This window comes from Phalacrocorax aristotelis, chromosome 4, assembly GCF_949628215.1.
Source record: "Phalacrocorax aristotelis chromosome 4, bGulAri2.1, whole genome shotgun sequence".
NCBI classification, from domain to species: Eukaryota; Metazoa; Chordata; class Aves; order Suliformes; family Phalacrocoracidae; genus Phalacrocorax; species Phalacrocorax aristotelis.
This window is the reverse complement of record NC_134279.1, coordinates 61808657-61834895: the sequence shown is the minus strand read 5'-3', so window position 1 is coordinate 61834895 and position 26239 is coordinate 61808657. Positions and strand designations below refer to the sequence as shown.

Here is a 26239-nt window from a genome sequence, read left to right as displayed (position 1 = left end):
CAATAATCAGAGGAGGTTCCTTTAGTGCTGAGAACCAGCAAAGTACATAGGATAAAATGACATTGCTTTAACATAGGAATGTTAAAGGTCTAGAGTCATTTGGGCACTTTAATTATTGCCAGAGTTCAGAGAAAGACACACCATGTCTTATTGATTATAGAAGATATCTTAAGATATAAAAGCAGGGAAGTTCAAACAGGTCCAAATTTCTATAAATAAACAATACTGTATTACAGTGTTCTGTGAATGTGTCAAGTCTTGAAGAGCCAGATTGTGATCCTGGCTTTGTGCCCACACCAGGAATGATGAGGCTGTTCAGCTTTCATGCTGCCTACATTTGCTGCCTTTATAACTGCTATTGAGATTAGAAGCAAGGAACTTCTATAGAACCATTGATTCACTCTTTTTACAGGCGAATAAAGAATGGTCAACAAGAAAGGTGACCATAAGTCATATAGAGCTCTCCAGTACATGGGCTGAGTAGTCACATAAAGCCACCTGCTCTAAGTAAAACACTGATACATGCTGGGTTATTTTGCTACCTGAAAAAGAGAGCAGGAAAGAAGTGTGAGAACGCAGAATTCTGTGGCTTTGAGTCATGATGTGACTTTTTTTAGGCTGGTGCATTATTATTGTTGTTAATCTACGAGTTAATCCTAATTTAATCTTTGCACAAAGGGGAAAGAACCCACTCCTGGCTCCTGGTGTCTGCAGTTCCATCTGTCCTAACAAAGAAAAGAGGCAGTTTGCTCAAGCACTAGGTGTCTGTTCACCTACACCTGCTTAACTGGTAGTCCTTTCACTAGTTATGCCTTAGACTGCTTCAAATATCTCTCTTCAAGACAAAGTCTGAGCAGGCTTTTGGAGACAGTCTGTTTCATGAACTGATCCCAGAAGTCTATGCAGATAAAACTCTCGGTTTTCCGCCAGTTTTCCCTCCATATATTATACACAGTCCTCCAACACCATCCTCACAGACTAATCACCCAGTCACACATCACAGATCCTCATGTCACACCTCAGAACTTCCAGTACATGATCCACTGAGTTTCCTAATATAAAATGTTATTCTAGGAAGCTACAACATAGTTTTCACATTAGTTCAGGCCCTTTTATCTGAGAGGAGGAAAGGGGGAAACTACCTGCCCCAAATCCCCAGACCTGTAAAAGAAATGTGATCTCTCAGGGCCTTTAGGGTTTAGCTGAAACAGAGAGTCAAGTATTATGCAGCGTGGATCTGATAAACTTACCCAAGGCTGGCTATCTCCAACCAGTGTGGAAATGGGCTAGTCCTTTTCTCTTGATCTCAGAAACTGAGGCTCTTGGTTCTCAGAAACTCTCCTTGAGGATTTTTTACGTAGTAGTGTGATCATAGTCTCAAGTTGCTGACCATTCACTGGCCGTTACTATCTATCTTTCCCCTGCTATCTGCCTATTAATCTCTTACGAAAAATATCAACAGTACAGCACTGCCCTGAGAAAGCAAATATGTGAATGCAGGGATCCATAAATACAAGTCATCATTTTACAAAGCAGACATTTACATCATTTAGGGGTCTTTTACACAGACACTGTTTATCATATTCTTCTTCAAATGCGCTAACAGATGACTGCAACAACTTCTAGTGCTATTGTGAAGGCAGACCTCTCCTTTATAAGCTGAACACTCCAGTCGTCTTCCCACTCATTACATCCTACATGTTGTCAATCTTAGTTTCAGAAACTGTCAATCAGAAATGCAGTGGGTGATATGTGTAGTATTTTTTTAACCACACTAAGGTGGGCATTTCTTTGATTTTCCTTTATTCTTTTGATTGTAAAGTACAGCATGTGTCTTACATGCATACAAGCAAACACAAAAGTACATGAAAACCAGTATTTTGAAAACTGAAAACAGAACTTTGGTACAGTAACCCTTACAGCTAATCAAAGTCTTATTGTTACTCAGACATCATCCTGATTATTTAATACAGTGGTTCCAGATATTATAATTTCCTCTTTAGACTTAAGGATATTGATTTAGTAAGAGCAATGATGAAACATTAACAAAAGAGAGAAAATAAAAGTCACAGTAATTTGTTGAAGCACATTGTGACTTCTACAGTTGTATCAGTATCTGTGATCAAGTAGCCGGGAAAAGAAGGGGAATGAGAAGGAGAACAAGAACAAGAAAGGGTAGGGTGGCACAGGAGTGGAAATAAAGACTGTATTAGATGCGTGATTAATCTGACTCAGTATGGGAGCTCTTATGTCTTAATAGTAATACAATAGTTGCTACTATTTTTATAGATGTACAAATGTCTTGTATAACACTGTAAACTACAAGCAAAATGCTGCTCTTATTTTATTCACCTATGGAATTGCTGTGAGAGATTTTTTTTAAATGTTCAAGGAATCACATTGTTGGCAAATCCTTCAAACAATCTCAGGAGGCTTACCCACTGCCACTGGTATCAGAAAGTGGCTGTTTCATTTATCCTTATAAAGCCTCTGATGACATGTAATTTAAATAACTTGCCAGACTTGCTGAGCTGGTTTGCCTCAAGGGCCTTAAGGCTGACCAGTTGGTGATCTTTTATGATGTTATAAAATTAGTACTGAAATTATTTTAGCAGTAAGTGTATACAGAATAAAAAATTTTCAACAGAGTAAATTAAGACAAAATTACACTTTCTATTCTAGCACTAAAATAGGTATTTTCCTCCTGTCTTCCCTCATAGCTGAACTTTTTCAATGGTGATTCATAGAACTGCTTGATGAGGAACTTCAGCAACAGGATACATTTCCAGTTCGGACCTGAATGACTTAATGGATTTTGTGGGATGATCGAGAAGTTAAGTACTGATGGTGGCTATTGCATGTTTAAAAAATACTCTGCTTACACAGTCTCAAATAGCTGAAGTCTTCGTGTCTGACAAATGTTGCTTGTAATGAAAATATTTACATACTCCTAACCACAGTGACTGTCAGATGTTGCTAAAATTACCAGTGTTACACAATACTGAAGGCAACATGAATGATTGTCAGCCACTAAAAGAAACAGGTTCTGTGTTCCAAAAAGCCTAATCAGCTCTAGCTTCTCATCTTTTAAAAACTTCTTTCTGTGCCTCAAAAACTGCTGACTTTCTTTAATGGGGCAACGTTATCACTTGTTTTCCAATCATTGACACACAGCGTACCAAGAGAATAGACTAATTTTCTATTTGTCTGACTGCTGTTTTCTGCAAGGACTCTTTGAACTATAATCTATTTTATGGCTAATCCTTCAGTTTAATTCCCTATTTATTGGCATAACTGACAAGGGAGAGGTAGCTAAATAGCATTCTAAGCTCCTCACCCTGTTAAGGGGCAAAAGAAGTTAAGTACCCAGAGAATGCAGATATCATACAGATGAGCTTTCACACCCCAGTATTTTTGATACTATATTTTGGACTTTCTCAGCATTCTCATCCATAATCATGCTTTTCAAGATTTCATTGCTTTATTGCCAGTGAGAAGCAGATCTCTCTTCCCTGTCTAGAGAATGGTAGATGCAAAAATCTCTTGACTGTACCTTTGTGTCAGTGTTCTCTGCATGTCACATAGAGAAATGAGAGTCATTTCTAAAAATGCAGTTTCAGAATAGAAGTAAACTAATAGCTCATGTTACCAGAGTCACAAAATAGGATGTACTCAAAACACACTAAAAATGTGTGGAGAAGATGGACTAGAGCTAGTTTCTGAGCAACAGTTCAGAGGCTATTTTTCTCATGCGTGTTCTGAAGTGCTTCTAACTTCAGCTTGCCTTGCATTTCTCACTTTTGTAATACACTTAGAGGTTTTTGGAAAACACATTATATAAGGGCTAGATTTTCAGTTCAGTGAGATGCCTATGCATTGCAGTAAGGGAGACTCATGACAACGGAATACAACAATATGCAAAATTAAGTGGATGTTGTACATTCTCTAACTCCTTCCCTTTCCAGAAGACAAAGATGTAAGATGTACAAAATCATGTTCATCTGCCTAGAGTTGGTGAACCAAAGTGGTAGTATTTGTCAGTAGCAACCATCACAATCCTAGTGCCAAACTGACCCAGAGTTGATTAAGACTTCCTATAACCACACACCTCCCCTCAGAATGCTCAAATAGGAGCAGTTCCTGTTTCCATTTACTGCATTGTGTCCTGGAGATTAACCTAGCTCTAAATTAACAACTAAAAACAGCAATTTCTCTATTAAATGTGTGTAGAATAACCAGAAATATACTTACAAGTTCTACAGAGTGGTGTTGATCCACAAATGTTAACTTTTTACTCCATAAAAAAGAGAAGAAAATGGAAAGAGAAAATGTAATAGTAGCAGTATTGGAGAAGGAGAAAGGATGACTCTTGACTGTCTGTCCACATCCAATTGCTATGTAGTGTGATTCTTCCTAACTCAAATTAATTGCTTCCAGTTTGTGTTTCTTTTAAAAACACGGTTATACAGACATTCAGTAAATTAATTGAGAGACAAGAAGGCGTTTTCTTCATTGTAAAAATCCACTGGAAAAAATGTACTGATTGAATTGATTACATCATGCAGGAGACTAGATGAATTCAGCAGTTCTTTAAAATTTTATATTTATAGAATAATCTATCAGTATAAGCAATTTTAAATCCTTACCAAATCATTCAGCAGGGGGTAGATTGTGAAAAGGAGATCTTATTAATACAGCCTGTATGGTTTTCAGCATTAATTCTTCACTCTGACAAAAATATCAGGTAGAAGAAGGTTCTCCCAAGTACTAAAATAGACTATGGCAAAGAAATTGGCAAAATAATGAAACACAGACACGCCAGATGGCTGTGTTTTCACGTTCCAACGGAAGGGTGTCATAATTTTATTCCTAACTGCAGTTCTTTACATAAAAGACACCAACAATAGAATGTAACAGAAATCCATGTTCTACTGTTGAGTATCAATTTTAGGAGTCCCAGTGTGTAAAAGGAAATGACTGGCTACATCACAATTATTAAAAGGTTTAACATCTCTGTACAATAAAAAATTAAGCAAAGGCTGCACAAAAAGCTATGTAAAGGTATCCAACAAAGGAACACTAAGTACAATTTTGCATTTGAGCTCCTATTCCTTTTTCTAGGTGTTAGGTGTCTTGTTCAATCAGAGCAGACTTACCCTTGGAGAGTACCTAGTGAGCCGAACAAAGTTTTCCTTTTTTAAACAGTAGCTAATTGTCCAGTTTTGCACAGCAATTTACACAGAAATCCAGAAAAGGTCTTAACTTACATAAAGATATTCAAAGCTGCATCTCAAATCTATCCTTCCTACTTAAGTTGCGCTACAGTTCAGCCATGTGTGCAGGGGTTCCCTGGCCTGAACAAGAGCATGCAGTTTCTGTAGCGTAGTAAGCAAAGCATTTTGGGTATGGTCTGAATTTTGAGTTCGTTCATTTCATACTAGAGATACAGCAAAGTAAAAATCAAATGTGAAGAAGAGGGCAGTTTGGAAATTTAGGGGTTGGGCTCCTTCTTGCTTGTTCTTCTGGCCAAAACCCTCCCTCTTCCTCTTAGACAGTGTACCAGAGATTGAGGATCACCTCAAATTTATTAGCCCAAAATGAAAGTTTCTCCATTATAAATTCATGCTAATACAACCATCTGAAGTGTTGTTTTGAAGGTAAGACTTTAATTTCTGCTTAAAGTCCACTTTAACGGTATACTTCAAATTTGTTACAAACATGTGCTTTCTTATGGTTAAAGAAATTAAAAAGGAAAGAATATTCTCAGTGGCATGCTCTCAAAAGTTCTCTTAATTTATTTTTTTTTCTGTCTAATCTCTACAAAGTGAACCAGGAAAATATTTAAAAGACAATTATGGATTAGACAAAACAAGAAGAATACTGATGTAATTACTGCTCTTACTGAAAATATTTTTACTGAAATAAAATTTCTTACAGGAATTTTGATAAAGAGAAGGTAAAGACAGAAATACAGTTTTCTAATAACTGGATAAGACTAGACAGAAGTAGGATATTTTGGCAAAAAAAATGTGAAAAAAATTAACAGGCACGTTAAAAGTAGAGAAGAGACAATAGAAAGAATCAAGAATAACTGAAATGTATTATATCACAGGACAGAGAAAGAATGGTCTTTGAAATACGGCCTTCTTATGGAAATAATAATTTATAATAGAAGAAAATTGGAATTCATTTTTTCCATGTTATATCAGAGATGCATTGAAAATGGTAAAGGCGAGTATTTTGACTATAAAAGTCTAAGTAAATATACGAGAACTGAAAGATATTGACACCAAAAAGTCTTCAAAAACGAGGTAAACAAGAAGGAAAAGGAATTAGTTATGGTATATATGTCTTTCTGCAGGAATCTTTGCAGTGTTAACTCAAGGTATGAGAATGGTGTTTCAGGGTATGTGTGCTCAGGACATCAGTGCCATACGGAAACAGTTGACAAGATACATGTGGGCTAAGTCACCTATGCATGCTGTCAAACAACTTACCACTCCATTTCACTTTGCTCTGCAGTTCATTGACTGTTCACAATGCTTGTATGTCAGTTTGCTTCTGGGCTCTCTTTTGAACTGTCACAGCTAGTTTTCTCTCAGGGAAACTGCAGGTGGGGATAATTTACTCCAAAGTTAACCTGTAGGCACTACGAACAAGACTGCAATAGGTCTGTCTCCACATCTCGCCACCAGTCAAACACGCACACACACACGCATGTACACACTGAGTCTTCCACTGCAACCTCAACTGCCCACAAGTTCTCGTGTCATACTTCCAGCCATGCAACACACACTTTTGGTATAATTTTATAAAAACACTGCTTGTGGGCTACACGGAGCCTTAGCCTTCCCCAGGCACCCTAAGCCCTATGGGGGTGGATGACCACAGCAATGTAGATCACCTGCAATGCCAGGAACAGTACAGCTGAATTAGCAAGGTGCTTAGTGCATATTAGTAACCTGCTTAGTAAGTGTTCTGTTACACTGAATAGATACGTATTTTGAATATCCACTCCTATGCCTGAATTAACACAGCAAGGCTCGGATAAGAAGATAGGGCTTGCGGGGTTCTGCCCTGCTGTATGCTGTGTACATACACAGATAGTTTCTGAAAACAAATAAGTAAGATAAAAGATGTAGGAGACCAATATTCAACAGCAAGATGCTCCCAGGGTTGCAGATGCACCTCTTGGTGGCTTGTTGAAAAATGGTTGAGTTCACACTCAAGCTTCACACTGCCAGTGTCATACATTTAGTATTGTGTAACATTTTATTAAAACGTATTTCAAAGTTATTTACAAAGGAAGCTACTATCTTCCAAATACTAACATGAGAAAACTGTAATGAATGTGTGATGAGTTTTTCATTCTCTAACTTCTTTACCTATTCACAGCATACGGAGCGGAAAGACACAAGCCGAACAGTTTGAACACACAGTTCATTCATGGAATAAATTTCCTCAAAATTCAGGGAGTATGTTTAATATCCAGGGTCCTTTGGAAATGAATGCATGTGAAAATATATTAAAGACAGCATGATAGGACTAAATGAAGATTCTGCAACCATCTCGATGGATGTGAGCACTTATCTTTTAAATTATATCTTTTATTACTGGTTTATATTTATATTTAGTTAACACCTGGACTAAAAACACATTTTTATAATACTGGTTGTATTTTTCATAAGAGTAAGATAGTATCAAGGGCAGCACCACTATTCATGCCTATAGCCAAAGAATTAATGTTATTTTCATTATTTCCAAAGTTGTTCGTATGAAAATGACGAACCTGAAACTAGTTAGATAACTGAAGAACTGCCAAGAAGTTTTTGAAAGCATTTAAATATTTACCATATTATTTATTTCTTTTCCCTAGTTATAGGGAAACTTTACAACACTTAGATAGCAAAAACAGATCAGGGGAAGAGTAAAAAACAATAAATATTTCTGCTTATGGGACCAAAGCATATCCTACTGTGGCAGGTTTGTCTGTTTCCTTAGAGGAGAGAAAAAAAAACCAAAAACCCAAACCCAACCCAAACCAGAAATAAGGGTGAGAAAGCAAAAAGGAAAAACTCCTAAAAAACGCGACTTCAGTCTTTACGGCTTTGACACTATGCTGGCTTTCCTCCAAGATTTCTGTAGAACAGTGTGCGGAGGCAAAATGTTCTGCACTGCTTCTAGGACATACACTTTCCTTTGCCAAGTACACCAGGGCTCGGTAACATACTCACAAAGCCAACACATCGTCGGTGTTTAAAGTCTAATTTGAAAAAAATCCACTCCCTAAATTGAAGGGAAATCAATGTTCATGTCTTGAAGAAGATTTGAGTCAAACGTACCTCAGCTGAAATCATTGGCTCAGAGAATTCAAACATTTCCATTATGTTTAGAACAGTAAGCCACTCCCTCCAGCAGTGCCTGAAAGAGCCGTTTCTTCTCCCTTTCTTCCTTTCCTTTGACTTCAGTTTCTCTCACCTTAGGAAACATGCTGGCAAATTGTGAAGTGCAAAGAATTATTAAGATAAGTTAGTGAAAGAGGTGGGAATAGAAATCAGGAACTCTAGGCCTAATTCATGTTCCTTGAGGCTAGAAAGAAATCATATAATATGAGGTTTCCTATTATCAGACACCCACTATTATACATTACACAAGAAAATGCCTCTCAGAAATTTTTATGGTAATGCTTTTTCCTTGGTTGGCAATGCCAAGATATCAGCATCTTTTAGAAACTGGAATAAAAAACTACTGTATATTCCCCGCATCTTAATATTTCAATATATATAAAGAACTTACTAACTTTATTATATCATCTACTTGATTTGAAGGGGGAGGAATTAACGAAATGCCAAAATCTAGTGAGGCATGTCTCAAAAACTTACTTAATTACTTGTTCTGTCACTGTAATGATGACATTTGAAAAAGTCTCTACTGAGGTCAGAGAACTGATTTTTCATCTCAGCAACCTATCTGTGGGAAGAGCAAATTTTTTGCTATAATCTATATTCAATATACTCTTTCACAACCAGAAAAAGATAAAGTCCATCAATAAAAGAATCATTTGAAAACAGAAGAAGGTGACAGGAGAGATACTCATTCCAAAAGCAGCAGCTGCTTCTGGTCATTCAGACTCAGCATAAAATTAATCTTTAAGAGACTTTCACAGTGCACTGAAAAGTTTAGAGCACATTATATATATAGAAGACTTAGGCAGCAACGGTTTGGGTGTTTTCCTTTTTTATTATTAAGGTTATTTTTAAGGCCTTTGGTCTGAAGATAGGCAGGTAGGGAGTTTTCTGCTGCCATCTGTTGATGAATTAGGAATAGAATTGAAGTCCACAGGAGAACAAGCTTGCTCCCACCATCCTTTGGTAAGCAATAGGGAAATGAAGCTTGGAACAGAGTGAGTCTGCATCAGCTTTCCCCAGGAAGCTCACTGGGACTCACCAGAAATGTATGCAGACTCCTAACAGCACGGAAAGAAAGAAAAGGTTTGGTTTTGGTGTTAGGTCTCTGCTCAAAGGTCATGCAATTGATCCCATCCTGCCGCCAAAGGTTTTGCCAGGAAATGATACAGACATGATTGCAGGAAGGCATCTTTGCAGTAACAGTGCACTTTGTTAAAGTGGCAGAGGGCAGCAGCAGAAAACCTAATTCTGGTTGTTAAATTCCACTCTGACATGTTCTGAAGATTTCAGAAGTTAACCCAAAAGTACAGTGGATCAAAGCATGGTTTTAAATATGCATAGTGTCTCACAGCTGCTGTATTGCAAAAAGACAAAGAGAAAAATATACATACCTAGACTCAATACTTAAAGGACAGTGATTCTAGTTGAATAAGAACATTGTTCTTTGGTAGATAGTTTTTGTGAACACACAGACTAAATATGGCTAAATCTGTATTCATTACCGGTTTTGGATGGAAAAATAGTAAGATTAGTACAATTACATCAGGTTTTTTATTTTCGTAGACATACATTCTTAATACATGATCTTTACAGAGAATTACAAAAATACTTCTCTGTATTAAAATCTGTTTTATAAGAAAGCACAATTTCTAGAAGAAAGCTAATAGATCTAATTTCTTTGCTTGCTTTTAGCAACAGGTCAGCTTCTCTAACATTCTTTCTGCAGTGTTCACTGTAACTTGACTTAAGGTTCATCGGTACTTCTACACGGCTGGGAAGAATGTAGTTAATTGTCCATTCCTTCATCTTTTCTAGAAAAAAAATTGAAAAGTCTTACATAAACCTTTTAAAATTTTAAAATTAACTGAGACTAGTAGAAATTTGCCCCAAGTGCCAATTTAATAGCTGCAACATAGTAGAAAAAGCTGATATCTAGCTTCAACTGTTCATTAATAGAATGAAGTATTTTGTTTCTGTTCTGCTCTCTGCTTCACTGCTGATGTGACACATATCTCGAGCCTTACTGGCTGGGAACTGTTGATTTTCAAAACTCATGGGGTAGTAAGTGTTCTTATAAACAACTGGCTAATTTGTTCCTGCGAAACTTTTTTTTCCCAGGTTGTCAAAGCTTTGGAAAGCTTATGGAAAAGAAGTTTCACACAGTGAAAAAATAATAAATCCCAAAATTTAAGTTCTCCTGCTGAAACCCAAATACCTCACATCAAACACAAAGGACTGGCAATCTTGAATCTGAATGATCACTCATTCCCTACTGCAACCAGAAAACTCATCCCCTTGTAAACTGCTTAGATCATGTGAAGACTTGATCAATAAGGCAGCATTGAGAGACTCACCTAAGAGTATCTCAGATCTCTAGGTTAACACAACCCACTGACACCAAACTACAACTAGCACCAGGCAACTAAAGAATTGCTATGACAAAGGGATATTTGCTTATCTAATATATTTTCCTGTGATCAGAGACACAAAACACTGGCAACCAAGTTATTATGAACTACTGTGTTGTCCTTTTCTCCCCCGTTTCCCATTTTTTCACACTGCTGTACTTGACCATTCCTTTCCTTTAGTTTGCTACCGCTGGCAGTGCCAGTCTGGGCAAAGAGCCTAAGTTAATACATTCATTGGATTATACTGTGTTCTGTGCTTCACCTTTAATGCTGGCATCTCTAGAGGGAGCAGCCTCACTCATTGGGAAACACTGAAGTAAAGGACTAAAGTGCAATTGGTGTTTTACTAATTGTTCATATAAACCAGTGGCCGATATATTCCTCTGGATCTTTCCCCACATAGATTATTGGGTTCTTTTATGCAATGTTGATAGATCTTTATTATTTGTTTTACATGTAAGTTAAGTACCTGAGTGAACACTGCATGTTAAGAGACACAGGGAAGGCATTTTGTTTTTCTAGGCCTTTTAAATGGAGGTTAAAGTTAGACATCCTTGCAAAGGCCAAGTAGAGCTCCAAGAAATTTGCTTCAGATAACATGACAGAAAGATTACAAGTAAAGATTTTTATTTTTAAATTAAAATACAAAATTCTCTAGTAAAATTTGATTATTCAATTTCTTTCAGCTTCTTTCTCCATGAAGATTTTTCTTTCCAAGGTTGCCTGACGTTGGGTCTTCCTAAAGTAGTAGCTAAATTTTCCCAGGATCTCTAATTCTTTATGTGTCTCAGAACTACAGCAGTAAACAGCCCGAATTTGGTCACATATTCGATGCTTCCCTTTATTGTATGTGAGAGGCACAGTCTTGTAACGTTTTCCTTATTTCCTCTCCCACTACCTCCACAGCACAGTAACCTTCACACTGAATGAGAATAGCTGGATACAGCTTCCTGTGTGGCTTCTCAATTGCTGGCAATTTAGTTGGCCAGATGGGGTTTCTGTGGAGAAATGTGAAGGCTAAGTGTGCTCCTGCAGAGCTCTTGGCTCCTGCTGACTCAGCAAGTGAAGGACACAATCAAATAGTATAACTTCCACCTCTTTTCTCACCTTCTTTATATCCCCTTCTATTTTCCCTCCTTCCACTCATCGAGGACTGTGTCTGTACTACTATTTCAGGTGACTTTTTTTTTTCCCCAATTAGGATCTGCAGTAGCTTGAAATTAAGGGAATCTTTACCAGTCTTACTCTAAGTTCCTACAGGGAAAATGTGAAGTCGCGGAGACTAGCATGAGGCATGAAGCTCTAGCAGACACACAAAGCAGAAGCAGTGTGCGTAGATAATACGAAATGGTAGCACAGAGCTCTTCATCCAAGAATGAAGGATAGTGCGGTGTCTGCATATTGTCTCTGTATGAGTAGCGAAGTGAGACATCAGTTGGATTCTGCTCTTACTGATACTAGGAAAACATTAAGAGCAGGAGCAGCAGCTGAGATATAATTTTTTCCGGACAAGCCTTAAAAAAGACTGAGTGAGGGCAGATATTGAGGGAAATGAGATTTAAGCCCCATTATAAATGGAAATATCTTCAAATAGAGTAATTTTGAAAATGTGCTGAGGCACCAGCCCATTTAAAAGTCATGGGAACATATTCATCAACCACATTAAAGTGAAGGAAAGTCCCATAAGACACACTTACATTTACAACTGATTGACTTCAGAATGCCTTCAATTGGCACGTAGATATTTTTATAAAGAGTAGACAGCTCTGGGAAACAAAACACTAAAGAAAGCCAGCCGGATAAACAAAACACCTTATCAAAAGCAGGCTACAAGCAAGCAGGATTCTGGCCACAATATACTTGTACATCAAATACGAGTTTGGCTCTCTGACATCCTTCTTTAAAATGGAAATGTGCCCTCTTTTTTAGAAAGGTACGCTCTTTTCTTTAAAATATGTCTTAAGTCCCATGAAATAGCCACAAGATGGGAATATTTGTGTCTCCAGTTTGCAATCAGTTTAACGAAGATCCACCAACAAGAAATCCTACTGCTGTAAAGATAAAGCAAGGGCTGAGTATTTAAAAGCTTTCTTTTCCCTTAATAAAGAGGAAAATATTATTTAAAAAGTAGTATTTCGTGACAGATTAGTCCTCTGTCTGGCCCAGAGTTCAGTTTTTTTGAATCAGTAAGTCAGATGTGACAGTGGCCTTGAATGGTGGTTTTGATGAGAGTGCTTTTGTGGTGAGAAAGCACTATTACATGGGCTGTTCTCAGTCTCAGACCTTAAATTTCCAGCATGACTGAGGATCGGTAATGATGCTTCCATTCTTCCACAAGCAGTTAGCTGACATCTAATCTTTCTTGTCAATTAAAAACAAAGCTATTTTCTAAAAAGCTATTTCTGCTTTTAAAGTGTATATAACAGAAACAAAAGCAGCCTAAATTATTAGTTCCAAGCCTTTCTACCTAGGAATCTAACCTGAGAAAATTGACAATATTCTGTACATCTCTGATAAATAATTTTTATGTCCTATTGACATCTCTAGCTGTTTATAGAATTTTACTTCTGACAGCAGCTGCTTGCCGAATATTTTCTTGCTATGATCAGGTAACCAAATATAAATATATTTACAATTATATACAAACAAGCGTATGTATTTGTGTTGGGTAGGAATCTCTGAAGATAGACCTAGGTAAATCAGTTTCTCTGGTATGACTTTCTTCCTTTTCCCTCAACAGGAGAATATTCTCAAGTTTACTGACCTATCTCCTCAAGGTGCTTTCTTCCTGCTTGAGATATAGCAGAGAGGACAAGAGGCTTGCCGTAAGTTGGAGGAAGGGTGGAAGTGTAAACGAGTTTTGCTGGAGGAAAAGGCAGGACAGAAAACTGACCTAACTCCATAGCCTAATAGTCAGATTTAAAGTCAAATGACTTTAAATAAGTTTTCTGAACTGCTTATATGTTTTACATGACATATTCCTTTGAGCAAAACAGATATCCCTGGAGGAAGGGAACTGACTCAGGTCTTCTCTTTCACAGATAGGTATTCCAACCTAACCTAACCTAGTGAAATTAGTGAAGGCAATTTATCTGGTCATACAAACTTTTGTTTACAGAACAATATTTAGTTGTCATTATGTCTATGTTGCCTTTCTGGACCTGACCCTTTCTAATTCCTTTCGTGGAATCCATTTCATGTCTGAATCTTCTATCTTTCAAGTCTTTCCAGTAAATTACATTCCATCTGTGAAGCCTATAAACCCTTAATCATGCCTTCTAACAAATGTTATCACACTTATATAGCAAAAGATGCCCAGAGAGAAGACTAGAACATTTGGGAACTTCTACCATCTGGCACCTCCCGCTTATGCTTATTCAAGAGTCCTTCCCCCCACACTAGTTCCTTCTTCTCCAAAGTGTCATATACCTAAATGCATTTCCTTTTGTGGAGATAGGGAACTTTGCTGTCCTCTGTCTGCAACAGAAATTACTATAAGTCACACAATTATATTAAAAGAACATTATTAGGGTTAAAAAATGAAATGCTCATTTCATAGTTAGAAAATTATCAAAATGAAGTTATAGGTGGAATCGTAGCTCCACTCACTTGTACTTGTGCAGTCTGACATAATCTTTCCTTAGAGTCATATTTTTCCCCTCAAGGCCCCCACTTTCTTCATTGTACAGAAATGACCTTCTCTGAAGTGAAATCAAGGAGGAGACCTATGTTTCACAGTGTTAGAACATCATACTTTAAAGCTGGAGGCTGACGCTCACTTCTGTCATAGAATTCCCCCGGGATATTAAGTCACAGAACAAAACATTTTGATTGTGATTTCTTCTATTTCTGAGTTCTTTCCTGAAATCCTGAGACTGATTTGCAGAACAGTGAGCATCCCCAGGCATACCTTATGTCAGTGAAAGTTTTGGTCTGCACATGCAAAAGCGATATAATTCTAGGCACTCCCCAAAATATGGACCTAAAAGGCTCAAATTAGATATCCTAACTCTGTTGTATTTTTGACCTGCATCTCTGTATCACCTTCCCATCTGCAATACTGGAATCCTAATAACCCCCCAGTATAACACAGTTCTTCACCAATTAAATAACATTTTTGAATTTTTTAGAAAATGCAGTGATGTACATCATAAAAAAAAAATCAATTTAATAATTCTGTGTCCACGATGTTATTTTAACAATATGCAGTAAATAAGGTCTTGAGACGAGCACTGAAAAATGGAAAAATAAAAATATTAAATAATTTCTTATTAAATGCAACCTTACACATTTGTTCTGTGTAATTAAATAAAAATATGTTTTAATTTATGGAAATGCATTTGTTTATTTATTCAATATGTGTTTTTTCATTTGGGTTTAATTAAATTATTTCTTCACTTATTTACTTATTTACTTATTCGATTCCAAAATGAAATCCAGTGGAGAAAGAGTACGTGAACATGTAATTATATTGAAATCAAACATTGCGATGGATGGTGCAGCGGTATCTGAATTAAGGGCCTGCTGCTAGTATTATTCTGATCTTTCTGAGTGTTTGATTTAGTAATATGAATAATTTCTTGATAATAGCCTTTGACTATTTTTTTTTAATGTAACATTTCCCAGCCAAAACCCAACCAAACTGAAAACAGAACAAAAGTTTAGTCATATGCTGTATTACTGATGCTTACATGCTTGGTCGTCAGGGCCATATCATTTTGATCTGCTGAATAAGCCTTTGCTATTTGAACAACAACTAAACATATACAATGTTTATGGAGAGCATGAACAGGATAATTTTATAGCAAATTTCACAGTTATTTTTTGACATCATTGATACTTAGGACAGTCATTAGCCTTTCTTCATCCTTTTCTCTCTCTTCAGATCTAACTTCCACCCCTCTGTGTTCAAACATGGCAGCTTCCTGCTCCACATTTTTATATCACAAAAGAGAGGTCACATAATACTGGAGGAAAGTAGTTTCTGGGCAAAGATCTGAAATTGTCAAGAAAGTATTAGTCATCCACATGTTGGGCTGCATCCAATGTAAATGAAATCTTTCAATTATTTATTTACTAAAGATGTAAGATCTTTACCAATCTTATGTAAAATTCAGGTTTTTAATGGACTGCAATGTGAAAAAACTTGGGTTGATGGATTTTAATATTCAGACTAAATACTTGCAAAAGTGAGCCTCTTGAAAGCTCAAGTTCATAGTGAAATGTATGAAAGTGCTGAAATTATTTAAACAAGATTGTCTATAGATTTCATCATGGGTAAAATAATCTAGATTCATTATCAGATATCATGGAATCAGCCTGACTTTTTTCAAAAATTTAACTATAGCTTCAGACCTGGAGAGAAGTTAAGTGCTAAAGCTCAGTAAAGTACAAACTAAAAAAAAAAAAGACGTATTACTTGAAGTGCCATGAAGACATAATAGCTGATGTTATCATTCTTACTTATAACTTTTAGAGTAGTAATAATGCCAAGTTAAGTCAGTAACTTCTTCCAAGAATGACACATTAGATGAAAACTATAAAAATTTTCTTCTCATTACTTTGCATTCATGAACTTTTAGGAACTGAAGTAAATTAAATACATTATCTTTAAATCACACTACAAGTCATGCAGTCTCACTTGAGAAAAAGAAAATAGATGATTAGTACAAAAATGCCAAAAGGTTTTTAAAAGAAAAATAAAAGTTAATAAATAAAAGATAATTATTTAAAAGGTAGACACACCCAGCTGTGCTGATGCAGAGTTTTAAAATTAAAATAGGAGCTCCCTCAGCTTTCTGAAATCTGCTTTTTTTTCATTTCTCCCTAATAAAATTTTATTTGCATTTGTTAATAAATTAAAAAAAAACCCACATTTCCCTATATTCACCCTCCCCATTACTCTATTCTAATCCTCTCTTTCTAATCTATCTGTCTAAACTTTTCTAAGCTACTTGACAGAAGAATCTTCAAGGAAGGATATATTCTAGTATCCAGATTTTCCTTGTTCATCAAAGACTTAAAATAAAAATATATGCACTTTCTGTATATTCAGCCTGGTAACACCTGGTAACCGGTAACATCTGTCTTTCTTTGGATTGACCTTTGACATTCTGGACAGCTCTGTTCTTATGAAAAGCCAAACCCATGCATGTTTTCCATTTCTTTTCCCCTGGTTCTTCTTCCACCTATGCACTATTCAACTCTTTGAAGGTGGTAAGTTCCTTTTGGTCAGACACAGCCTCTTTTGTCCTGGAATGATCTACCTCCCCTCTCACTCTCATTCTCCTTCTTTTAATATGAAGCGTTCAGATATGCAGAATAATGAACTTGCACATGAATGATGTAGATGTTATGTAGGTAACAGACAAGACAGACCACAAGACATGCAGTGGCAAAATAGCAGAATATGTAACTAGTGTATCACCTTGTAGACTTTAATGAAATGTCAAATGTAAATCTACAGATTTTATTGCTAAGAAAGCAACAGCTTCACTTTTGCAGAACATGCTATAAATAAGCAAAACGTAAGTAAATTTATAATTATTTACTTAGAGATACCGAAATAAATTATACATTCTTTCAGCTTTCAACAAGGATTGTGGTGTTGAAATGAGGAAAACGATTCATGAAAGTAAAGGTGTGGAAGAATTATCACATCTGAAATGAAATTCATTCAAAGACTACAAAATACTCGAAGAGTCTTGATAACCTTCACTCAAGAATCCTGAAGGAATTAATACATACACCTCAAGGGTCTAGAACAAGGATTTTTAGTAAGTATATCAGGATGAGCATTTACGGAAAATAGCAAATGGCCTGTCTACATTTGAAAAGGGAAGTTGAAGGGAGGAAATAAATAGAGTAAACAGATCTCTCAATATGATTTTTAGATGGTTTTAGAATGCAAAGCTTCAGAGTAAACTTTGAAGCAAAGAATGTACACAGAAGTACAAAGCAAACTTAATAAAATCTATCTAAAGGTTTCAAAGAGTAGATGATACCATTTACCTGATATCTTTCTTTAATAATTCATCTTCTGAGCAAGGCAAGTGGAGAAGATCTAGCCTATCTGGATTTCAAAACAATTTTGACATTATCTGATAGGAAAAGTATTAGTTAAGATTGAGAAGATAAAGAATTGACTACTCAGGAGAGGACAACAGATTGTGCTAGGTGTTTGCATCATTAACATGGGAGCTGTTAAGGGGTTCTTCATGGGCAGTCTTGCAATAGACCTTTCTGATATTTCAGTTAAAGACTAGAACACAAAAACTTGGAGCATGCTGCTGAAATTTGCTAGTAAAACAAGTCTGAGAATTGTGGAAATCATGAAAACATACAGGAAGAATCAGGTGACCTTGATGAATTCTAGAATAGAAACGGGATTAAATTTAATAGTACAAAGAGCAATGTAACAATATTTTCTGCTATAAACTGAGTTCATTCAGCTGGAAATGACAGAGAAAAAGAAAGATCCAGCCAATCTACTAGAGAAAGACTATCAGCCACCAAAACATGATGTAGCTATGAAAAATGTTGATACGGAGTATTAGACAAAGTATTTTTTGGGAAAGAACGGGATATTTAATACTATTAAATCAGGTAGAATACATCTTTGTGATGAAAATCATGAACAATTCCTGTTCTCGACATTAAAAAAAGATTCACTGAAGACTTCACTAAAAATGGAGTGAGGTAAAGGGGAAGTCTGTCAGCACGATATCAGGAATGCAGAACTTAATTCATGAGACGAAATTGGAAAATCTTGTTTTATTTTGCAAACAAAACTAAGACAAGAGAAAAGCTTTCTGTAAGCGCCTAAATGGGTAAAAACAGCCTGCAGATGTTTACAGTGATGTATTGAACTCTGAGATCAATATCAACATAAGAATTTTATTTTTATATATTTTTATATATACATATAAAATATGGGGTTTATGCAACATGAGTGCTTGCACCAGTGGAGGATAGGTCTCAGCCCCCAAGGACCCACCACCAGTTTATTTTGAGTCATAAACATAATCTCTGTGGTCAGGCAAAATAACATTTACACCACCAAGTGGTTTAATGGCATTTATTTTGATTAAAATGCGCGTAATTTTCTTCTTCACTCATCTGTTTAAGATCTATGTGAAGGCTTTAAACATCATCCACTCACTAGGTGCTTAATGCAAAGCTTATTTAGTTAAAGTACTTCCATTGACTTCTGTATGCTTTGGATTAGGTTCTATGTCCTTACCCATCAACCAACTGCTGCAGGTTACCAGTTTTATCACAATATTAGACTGCTTTTCTCTTTTTCCCATGATCTTAAAAGGCAGAGAAAGAGGTATACTTTGGTTTGCCCTGTCTGTTCTTTATTGTGCTTAGACTGCAGTTATTTCCTGCTGAGCCCTGGATGAGGTTTAGTTTGTTGAAGAGCAACTTTTTAATCATCTCACAGAATGAATGAACTGGAAGATATGTCAGGCTTCTATCAGAAGATGAAAAATGTGGAAACTTATCAGTAGCTCTTTTCCTCTAGATATATTGTAGGGCATAAAAACCCACTCTGTACAGTACTTATTACTCTTATAAAGGAAGCTAAAAATGTAATTATGTGAAGGATGATCACCAAGAAACTTTGCAAAACAGTTAAAGCAGGCATAAAAGTATGGCTGCCTGTGCATAGCAAAAAGTGCAAAGGAGGCACAGAAGAACAAATTATTTCAAAGGCAGGCTATGTAATCTTCCCCACAGGAAGGGTGGCTACACCACCTTCACTCTTATTTTGGAGAATTAAGATAACAATGCAAAACATTTCAGAAGCACAGCTGATCAGGGTTGTACCAGTATATACATCAGTGCTTAACAGCCTAAAATATATTTGGCTGCTGGATGGATTTGGCTTTAATTTTTTTCTATTGGTGCTTACAGGATTCCTATTTTAGGGTGATCTAGGCAAGGCCTTCCCCAGCCTCTAATTCTCATTTTGGCTAAATGCCAAAGCTCTTCACTAGACCTGTGCAGCACAGGCATGGATATATGTGTTTCATCTAGTTCAGGAAAAGGTGTAAGGGACTCCACATTTTCACACTTGCTTTTGCTTGCTCACCATTAACTGTAGATGGTAGTAGGTGAATAGCCCTTACTTTTTTTCAGTGAACAGTCATGCATCTGTTAGGGCCAAGCAAAGGATTAAGGAAAAAATTGTATGCTTCTGCACTGTACGGTTAAATAAGGTTTATAACAATATGACCTCTAAGCCTTCTGATGTTGCACTTTTCATATGAAAAGAAATGGCAAGTCTAACATTATGAAATCCTAATAAAGTAGTTTTAATCATTGCAGAACAAGGCCAAATAGACTGCCCAGTAAGCAATCAACAGCTTGGTCCTATTCTAAATTACTTTCCTTGCCACCATATTTATTTCCCTAATTTATAATAACTGTGTTGTTTGACCTTATTTCAGCCTGAGAGCACTGATCATTTTTGATGAAGTAGACAGAAACATTAAAGCTCCCAAATAAGTAAGTGAGTATATGTGTAGACTTAAAGATTACATTTTAGGTATAGCCAATAACATATATTGGCATTAACTTACAGAAGGGAATAGAGTGCTACAGAATTTAATTATCCATAAAAACGTTTGAATTTTAATACCAAAGGTTATTCCTCTGAACTCTGCAGAGTTGCCATCTTGCTTGGATATTTTCTCTTCTGCTCAACAGGCAGCTGACACAGTAGATTCACGAAGACATGCCAGATCTTTTATGCTATCCTGAATTATGTTAATAATAAATTAAAGATGCACAGAATGCTCTAGGATTATCAGACAAAAGATTTCATGAACTGGTGATTCTCATTTAAAAATGAAAGAAAACTTTAACTCACAGCAAAGACATTTGCAGCATCCTAAAGAAAAACAAAACAAACAAACAAAAAAAACCAAACCAACCCAAAATGTAGCGCATAGAACTTACAAATAATATTAGGTTGAGAAGTCTTCAAGAGTGTGTAGAGGCAAAATGGTTTTACAAAGTCTGTGTACTCAGTTCTGTATATAAGGGATAGCTGAGAAATAAGTGGGAGCAGGAGCCTGAGAATTTCAATATATCAATTGATCTATTGAAATTGAAATATCAGTATTTCAATATAGCTATACCAGTTTAGTATGTTTTACTGCTATCCATCAAATTTCATGACACAAGACTTTCCTTTGTATGTGTAGTTCTCCCAAACAAACTTGTTTTAAACTCTCTTCAGAATAAGCTGCTTTAACTTTCCAGCAGTCCATCAAGTAAAGCAGAAATGATTGCCATTTATTCAAAGGCAAATATTAAGGTGAATTCAGAATATATTTTAAAAAATAAAAACTGTAGAAGTGCAAAGCTGTGGTCTGAAGAACTTAATCTGGAAAGATCCATTTGTTAGTGACTTGCTGGGTGACTGAGCAGGTAATTGCACATCCTTTTACCTCACAGGGATAATTTACAAAGCACTTGGAGACCTTCAGTGTGCTCACTATTGATATCAACCTTAGAAACATTATATGAAAAAAAAAGCCTACCTTATTTCCAAAAGTAACTGTGCCGTTCTCTGCTACTGAATCCATATACATATCAACTGTGCCCATTTAGTATTTTCAGTGGCAATGAACACATTTTTCTTTCTTTGTCAGTGCTACCTGGTTCTCATACATTTCATTTAAATTAAATTCAGCTTCAATTATCTCCCCTGAATGTCTCATTGTATCTCTTTATGTAGAATATATACTAATGATTCAAAATTTCCCTCTATTTTTTGACAGGAATTCATCCAAACTCACCTTAAATGCTTTTTTTTCCCCTATAGTTTATTTTCCATTTAAAGAAATTGAACAACAGTTGAATTAAAAAATGAATCTATGAAATAACGGGGCTGGGTGCAGCACTCATTTATATCCCTGCAAATCCAGGAAAGCCTGTAGTTGCATATAAAACATAAATCTACCAAAATCTGCCTTCCCTCAGGAAAATTCAAATGCTTTTTAAAGACCTTTTGTTAATTTTTCCTTCTGATTTTAAGCATGATCTGCCTGTCACTTCTGCATGATTTTGAATTGTTAGGTATTTTATCAACAACCAAGAAAAAAAAAACACTCTGTAAAAGACCTTGCATAACCAATTCTATAGAATAATAAACTCAATCATTGTGATTTCTAAGGAATATAGATACACTGTAAAAATCCTAGTAAACAGAATCACGATGACTTTTGCTAAGTGTTAGTTTTCACCATTCTTTACAAATGTGAGAACTTGGAAATGCTGATGGAATCATGCTTATGCAAGAACCTTTTCTTTTGAACAGACCTCAAATATTACTTTAAGAATGAGCAATTATAATCATGTGATATTTACCAACTGTTACCCAACACAGAATATTTTTGCTCTGTCAGTAATTTTTATGGTGTATTATCTAGTTCAAAATTCTCACAGAGGGTAAAAGAGAGAGGATTTAAACAAAGTGACTGCTTCCACGCTTAGCTAGCGTTCAGTTAAATAAGCACAGATGCAGTCGTTATCTGCTTAAAAGTAAATCTGTAGTTTCCTTATTTAAAGTCTTAAGTTTTAACGTCCATCAGAAGGGCTGTTGCTGCAATGAATAACCCAATCGCTCCTGCCTATTACACGCTACTACACAGCAAGCGCAGTTTGCAAAGCTGCGACAGGCAGCGGGCAAGCGCCAGCACTGCCTGGGATCCAGCCGCCCCCCCAGCGCCCCGCCGCAGCCAAGCGAGGCAGCCCCGGGCGGCCGCGGGAGGTTGTGGTGGGGAAGGGAGGTGAAGAGATCGCGGCAGAATTGCACCGGATCAGCAAGACACTTTAGAAAGATGAAAGGTCAACGCGGGCTTAGTGCTGTTGTGGTGTCATTTCATCTGTTTGTCCCTTGGTGGAGTTCTTGAGTTAGTTTCTCCCTTCCTTCAAACGGCTTTATCTGCTTTATGTGGGGTTTTTGTCCTTGTTTTCCCCCCGCTTTCGAATTTGCTGTCATGTTTACTGTATTTAACCTTTTCCTCGTATTATTATGAAAATGTTACTTTCAAGCCCACATGATATTTTTTTTTTCCTTCGGGAGCTTCCTTATCCGTGTGCGCGCGTGTGTGCCCGCAAATGGTGCTACGTAATATGTCTTTGTTAATGGATAGGGTGGTATAGGTACGTAAATACTCTGTCTCTCTTTAACCCGAGATGGATTCCCACTGCAGATCCCAGAACTAATTTTCCGGTGAGAGTCACCGACATTCCTCAACTGCGAAAAACAAATTGTCGTGGGCTGAAAGCGCCAACTGCGGACGCGGGTTCGGACGGCGGCGGCAGGAACCGGGCTCCGCCAAGAACTGCAGATAAACTAGCCATTAATTGCATCTGCATATTTTAGCGATGACCCCTGTCTTTCCAATCAACAACTACAACAACAAAGCCCCGCTGCAGAGCATCGGAGAGGGAGCTTCGGGGGGGATGCAGGGGAGCTGGGGAAGCTCCCAGGCTGCTTTAGGATTTCCCCACGTACAGCAGGCTGCGAATGTCAGCAAGACGGATTCCTTCCCACACGCAAGATGCCACCTCGGTGGCCTTATCAGATGTTCCCTTTAAGGACACAAGCTCTTATTTCCCGTCTGGATATCTCCGGCATCTCGGGCTATTTTATTTATTACAGCCGATTACATTTGTGATCCCTCTTCCCACTTGATCTCAGCAGATCAGGAGGACAAATGCCGTGTCGTGTCTGAGCGCGTGTGGGCGTCTGTGTGCATCTGGGCAAGGGGGGAGAGGGGGGAGAGGGGGGAACTGGGGGCGGGAGGGAGGGAGTTACACTGCGCAACAGATTTGACCAAGAGGGCCAAACCTCCCCCGCCCGAAACAGCTGGGCTTGCTCCTGCCGACACCCGGACAGCTGTGCGCGCACCGGCCGCGGGGCCGGGAGCCCGTGGTGCCGGCGAGAGGGGGCGGGGGCGATTCCCCGCTGCCCCCGCACGAAGGAGCGGGGTGCGGAGGGGGGGACACGGCCGGCACAGCCCCGTCCCCGCCCCCCCCCCCCCGGCAGCCGGGGCACGTGGAGCGGGAGCGGCGCGGCCATCCACCATGCAGCGCACGTCGGGCCCATTTCCCACGCCGGCCGCCTGCCCTGGGGGAGGAAAGGAGGGGGAGGGGGAGGAAGGGAGAATGATAGGAAAGGGGGGGGGGGGGGGGGCCGTTACCTCTGCTCCGAAAGAGGAACCAATCCACTGTGAAGGACGCAGCACTCCCGAGCAGGAAAGACATTGCACATTCAGAGAGAGATTGCATGTGAAGACACTGCAAAAAAGAAAGAAGGGGAGGGGGGCCGGGGGGCGCAGACCGCATGTGAAAGGCACAGTGTGTGTAAGGGAGGCCAGCGAGGGTAGGAAAGGAAGGGGGGAGCGATTGCACATGGCAAGAGAAAGAAATCACTCATTCGCTTGAAAGAGGCTCTCGCAAAGCAGACCGTAGTAGGAGTAGACATGGGAGACAACGGGGAAGGAGACTCAGACAAGAGGCGAGGTGTTCATGCCGTGCAACAGCCCCGAATCCGATTAAAGTTTATGGCGGGGAGGTTAAAAGCGCTTTCATCCCGCCCCTCCCCTGGCGAATACATTAAGTTTCCTGGCTGCGTTTAAAAGCACAAAGGGAAGGGAACAGCGGGAGCTTCGGGTTGCAATTGTATTGCTAGTGCAGGGAGCCAGTGTAATGCAGTATGCTGGTATTCCTACGTTCTGGTATGTTTGGATCTTACACTGTGGGCAAAATTTCCTCCTCTCGGAGCTCCAGAACAGCGAGGGGGAATTTCGATAAATTCAAGTTGCTTGGCAAATATAATGGGGATTTGGTATTAATCCTACTTAACCCGCTGCGAAGATGCTGAGCTCCCGAGCCCCCCTCCTCCGTCCGGGACTGCGGCGGTGAACACTGAGCCTGCGCCGAGCCGGGCTTTCTCGCTGATGCTGCAGATATAAAGCCGAGTGTCTCCAGCATCAGCGGGGGAGGGCTTTTGTGTTCTGGTCCGGCAGGGAGAGCGGCCGGGGCCCCGGGGCCGGGGCCGGGGGGGCAGCAGCCGCCCTGGGGCCCGCCGGCGAGAGCAGCACTCGCTCGCTCCACCGCGCCGATTCCACGCGGCGCGACTCTGCCTCTCTGTGCCTCCGGACTCCCCAAGGAAAGAGGTGGCAACCTTCCCTCCCTCCCACGTTCACTCACCGCCCCAAATGACAAAGACACGCTGCGATCGGTGCTTTGAACCACCTCAACGTATCCGGCCGCTTTTCGCTCAAATGTGGCATCGCGATGAAAGAGAGACGTTTCACTACATTCGTCTGCATGCGTCTTTATTCAAAATAACCGTTTAAAAGGAGGAATGCACACACGCACACACAGAACCCGCAACAACTTGTTTTCCCACATGTGTTCACGGGGGGAGAGAGAGCAGCTGGATTCCTGCCTCCCCCTCGCTGCGCGCACACACACACGGCGGTTCTCTTCCCACTGGCTGCCCCATGCTCGCCCAGGTCCTCCCTCCCCTACCGGAGTCTCCCTCTTTTCCCTCTGAATGGGATCCGGACGGAGAGTGCGGGTACGGGAGCCGGCATCACCGGGGGCGCAGGGCAGGGGCACGCGGACGCCATAGGCGGTTAAATGGCACAAAGTCAAAAGGAGAAGCGAACTAAGGAAGCCACAATAAACAAAGTTGAGCGGAGAGCTTTAACGTTAAAGTTTATTTCCCACTTAGCCAGGTAGGTGACGCTACATTTTAGCAATCATCGAAGCAGCAAGTCTCTGTTCGGAAATAAATCTGTTACTTCTTACATGTGTTTATTCTACTAACCCTCTCGCCCCCTTCCTGATCAGCTTTTCCAAGTGATTTTTTTTTCTCCTAGGAAACCCACAAACACACTGGAAAGACACATTCAAATCATGGTAATAGGAAGAACATGAACACAAAGACCAAAAGGCTCAAACAGCACTGGGAAGCAGGACGAAAGTCTGAGATCTAAGGCAGCCCCCCCTTCCTCCCTGGAGTTTTATGCAGTTACAGTGACTGCAGCTATTTCACAAAAGCACCGACACGACAGGGGAAGGTGGGAATCTGTGCGAAACGAGTTTTCTTACCAGCGTGATTCCGCAAAATGCAGAGCCCCGGACGTGCACCAGCTCTGCCTAAAAGAAAGGCGAGTAAACATTTGCTTTAAAAATCGTTGCTCGGTTCAGCCTACAGCGGAGGTGGGGAGGGAAAGGGTAGGAGAGAATCACTATAGATCACGGGTTTGAGAAGGCAGCGGCAGCAACACTCGGGCGTGTAATGAGGGTCGGGTTTGAGGACTGGACTGGTGTTTTGTGATGAGCGGCTATCCCACTTGCAGCACTAGCAGCAGCAGAGACAGAGGGTAA

At 38.9% G+C, this 26239-nt stretch overlaps 2 protein-coding genes across 6 annotated transcripts in view; one reads left to right on the top strand and one right to left on the bottom strand.

The window, feature by feature from the left end:
• Window positions 1-7249: 7249 nt before the first annotated feature.
• On the bottom strand, window positions 7250-26056 carry LOC142056598 (uncharacterized). Of its 4 annotated transcripts, XM_075091721.1 has the most exons (5): window positions 25961-26056; window positions 25052-25627; window positions 24700-24801; window positions 24040-24136; window positions 21842-23966 (listed from the first exon to the last, which is right to left on the bottom strand). In XM_075091721.1, the coding sequence occupies exons 2-5, from the start codon at window positions 25171-25173 to the stop codon at window positions 23493-23495; spliced, it is 795 nt and encodes a 264-aa protein (XP_074947822.1). In that variant the 5' UTR covers window positions 25174-25627; window positions 25961-26056; the 3' UTR covers window positions 21842-23492. The 4 variants fall into 4 exon arrangements, 1 of the variants encoding a protein (XP_074947822.1); XR_012660391.1 differs by lacking the exons at window positions 21842-23966; window positions 24040-24136; window positions 24700-24801 and adding exons at window positions 7250-7496; window positions 8343-8491 and having other exon boundaries at window positions 25052-26056; XR_012660392.1 differs by lacking the exons at window positions 21842-23966; window positions 24040-24136; window positions 24700-24801; window positions 25052-25627 and adding exons at window positions 7250-7496; window positions 8343-8491.
• Window positions 26057-26144: 88 nt separating this feature from the next.
• The window catches only part of PCDH7 (protocadherin 7), a 291307-nt gene continuing 291212 nt past the window's right edge, over window positions 26145-26239 (top strand). Inside the window, exon 1 of one of the 2 annotated variants that reach the window (XM_075091714.1) lies at window positions 26145-26235. The gene's annotated coding sequence lies outside the window, so the exon portion shown is untranslated. The remainder of the gene's footprint in view (window positions 26236-26239) is intronic. The other variant, XM_075091713.1, reaches the window with a different exon arrangement.

Bases quoted from the DNA above. Each gene is read 5' to 3' on its own strand.
- LOC142056598 (XM_075091721.1), bottom strand. From the start codon at position 25,173: ATGCAGACGAATGTAGTGAAACGTCTCTCTTTCATCGCGATGCCACAT. The intron at 24,802-25,051 runs GTGAGTGAACGT...TTATATCTGCAG, and splicing joins TGTCTTTGTCATTTGGGGCG to CATCAGCGAGAAAGCCCGGC. The intron at 23,967-24,039 runs GTAACGGCCCCC...TTCCTCCCCCAG, and splicing joins GTTCCTCTTTCGGAGCAGAG to GGCAGGCGGCCGGCGTGGGA.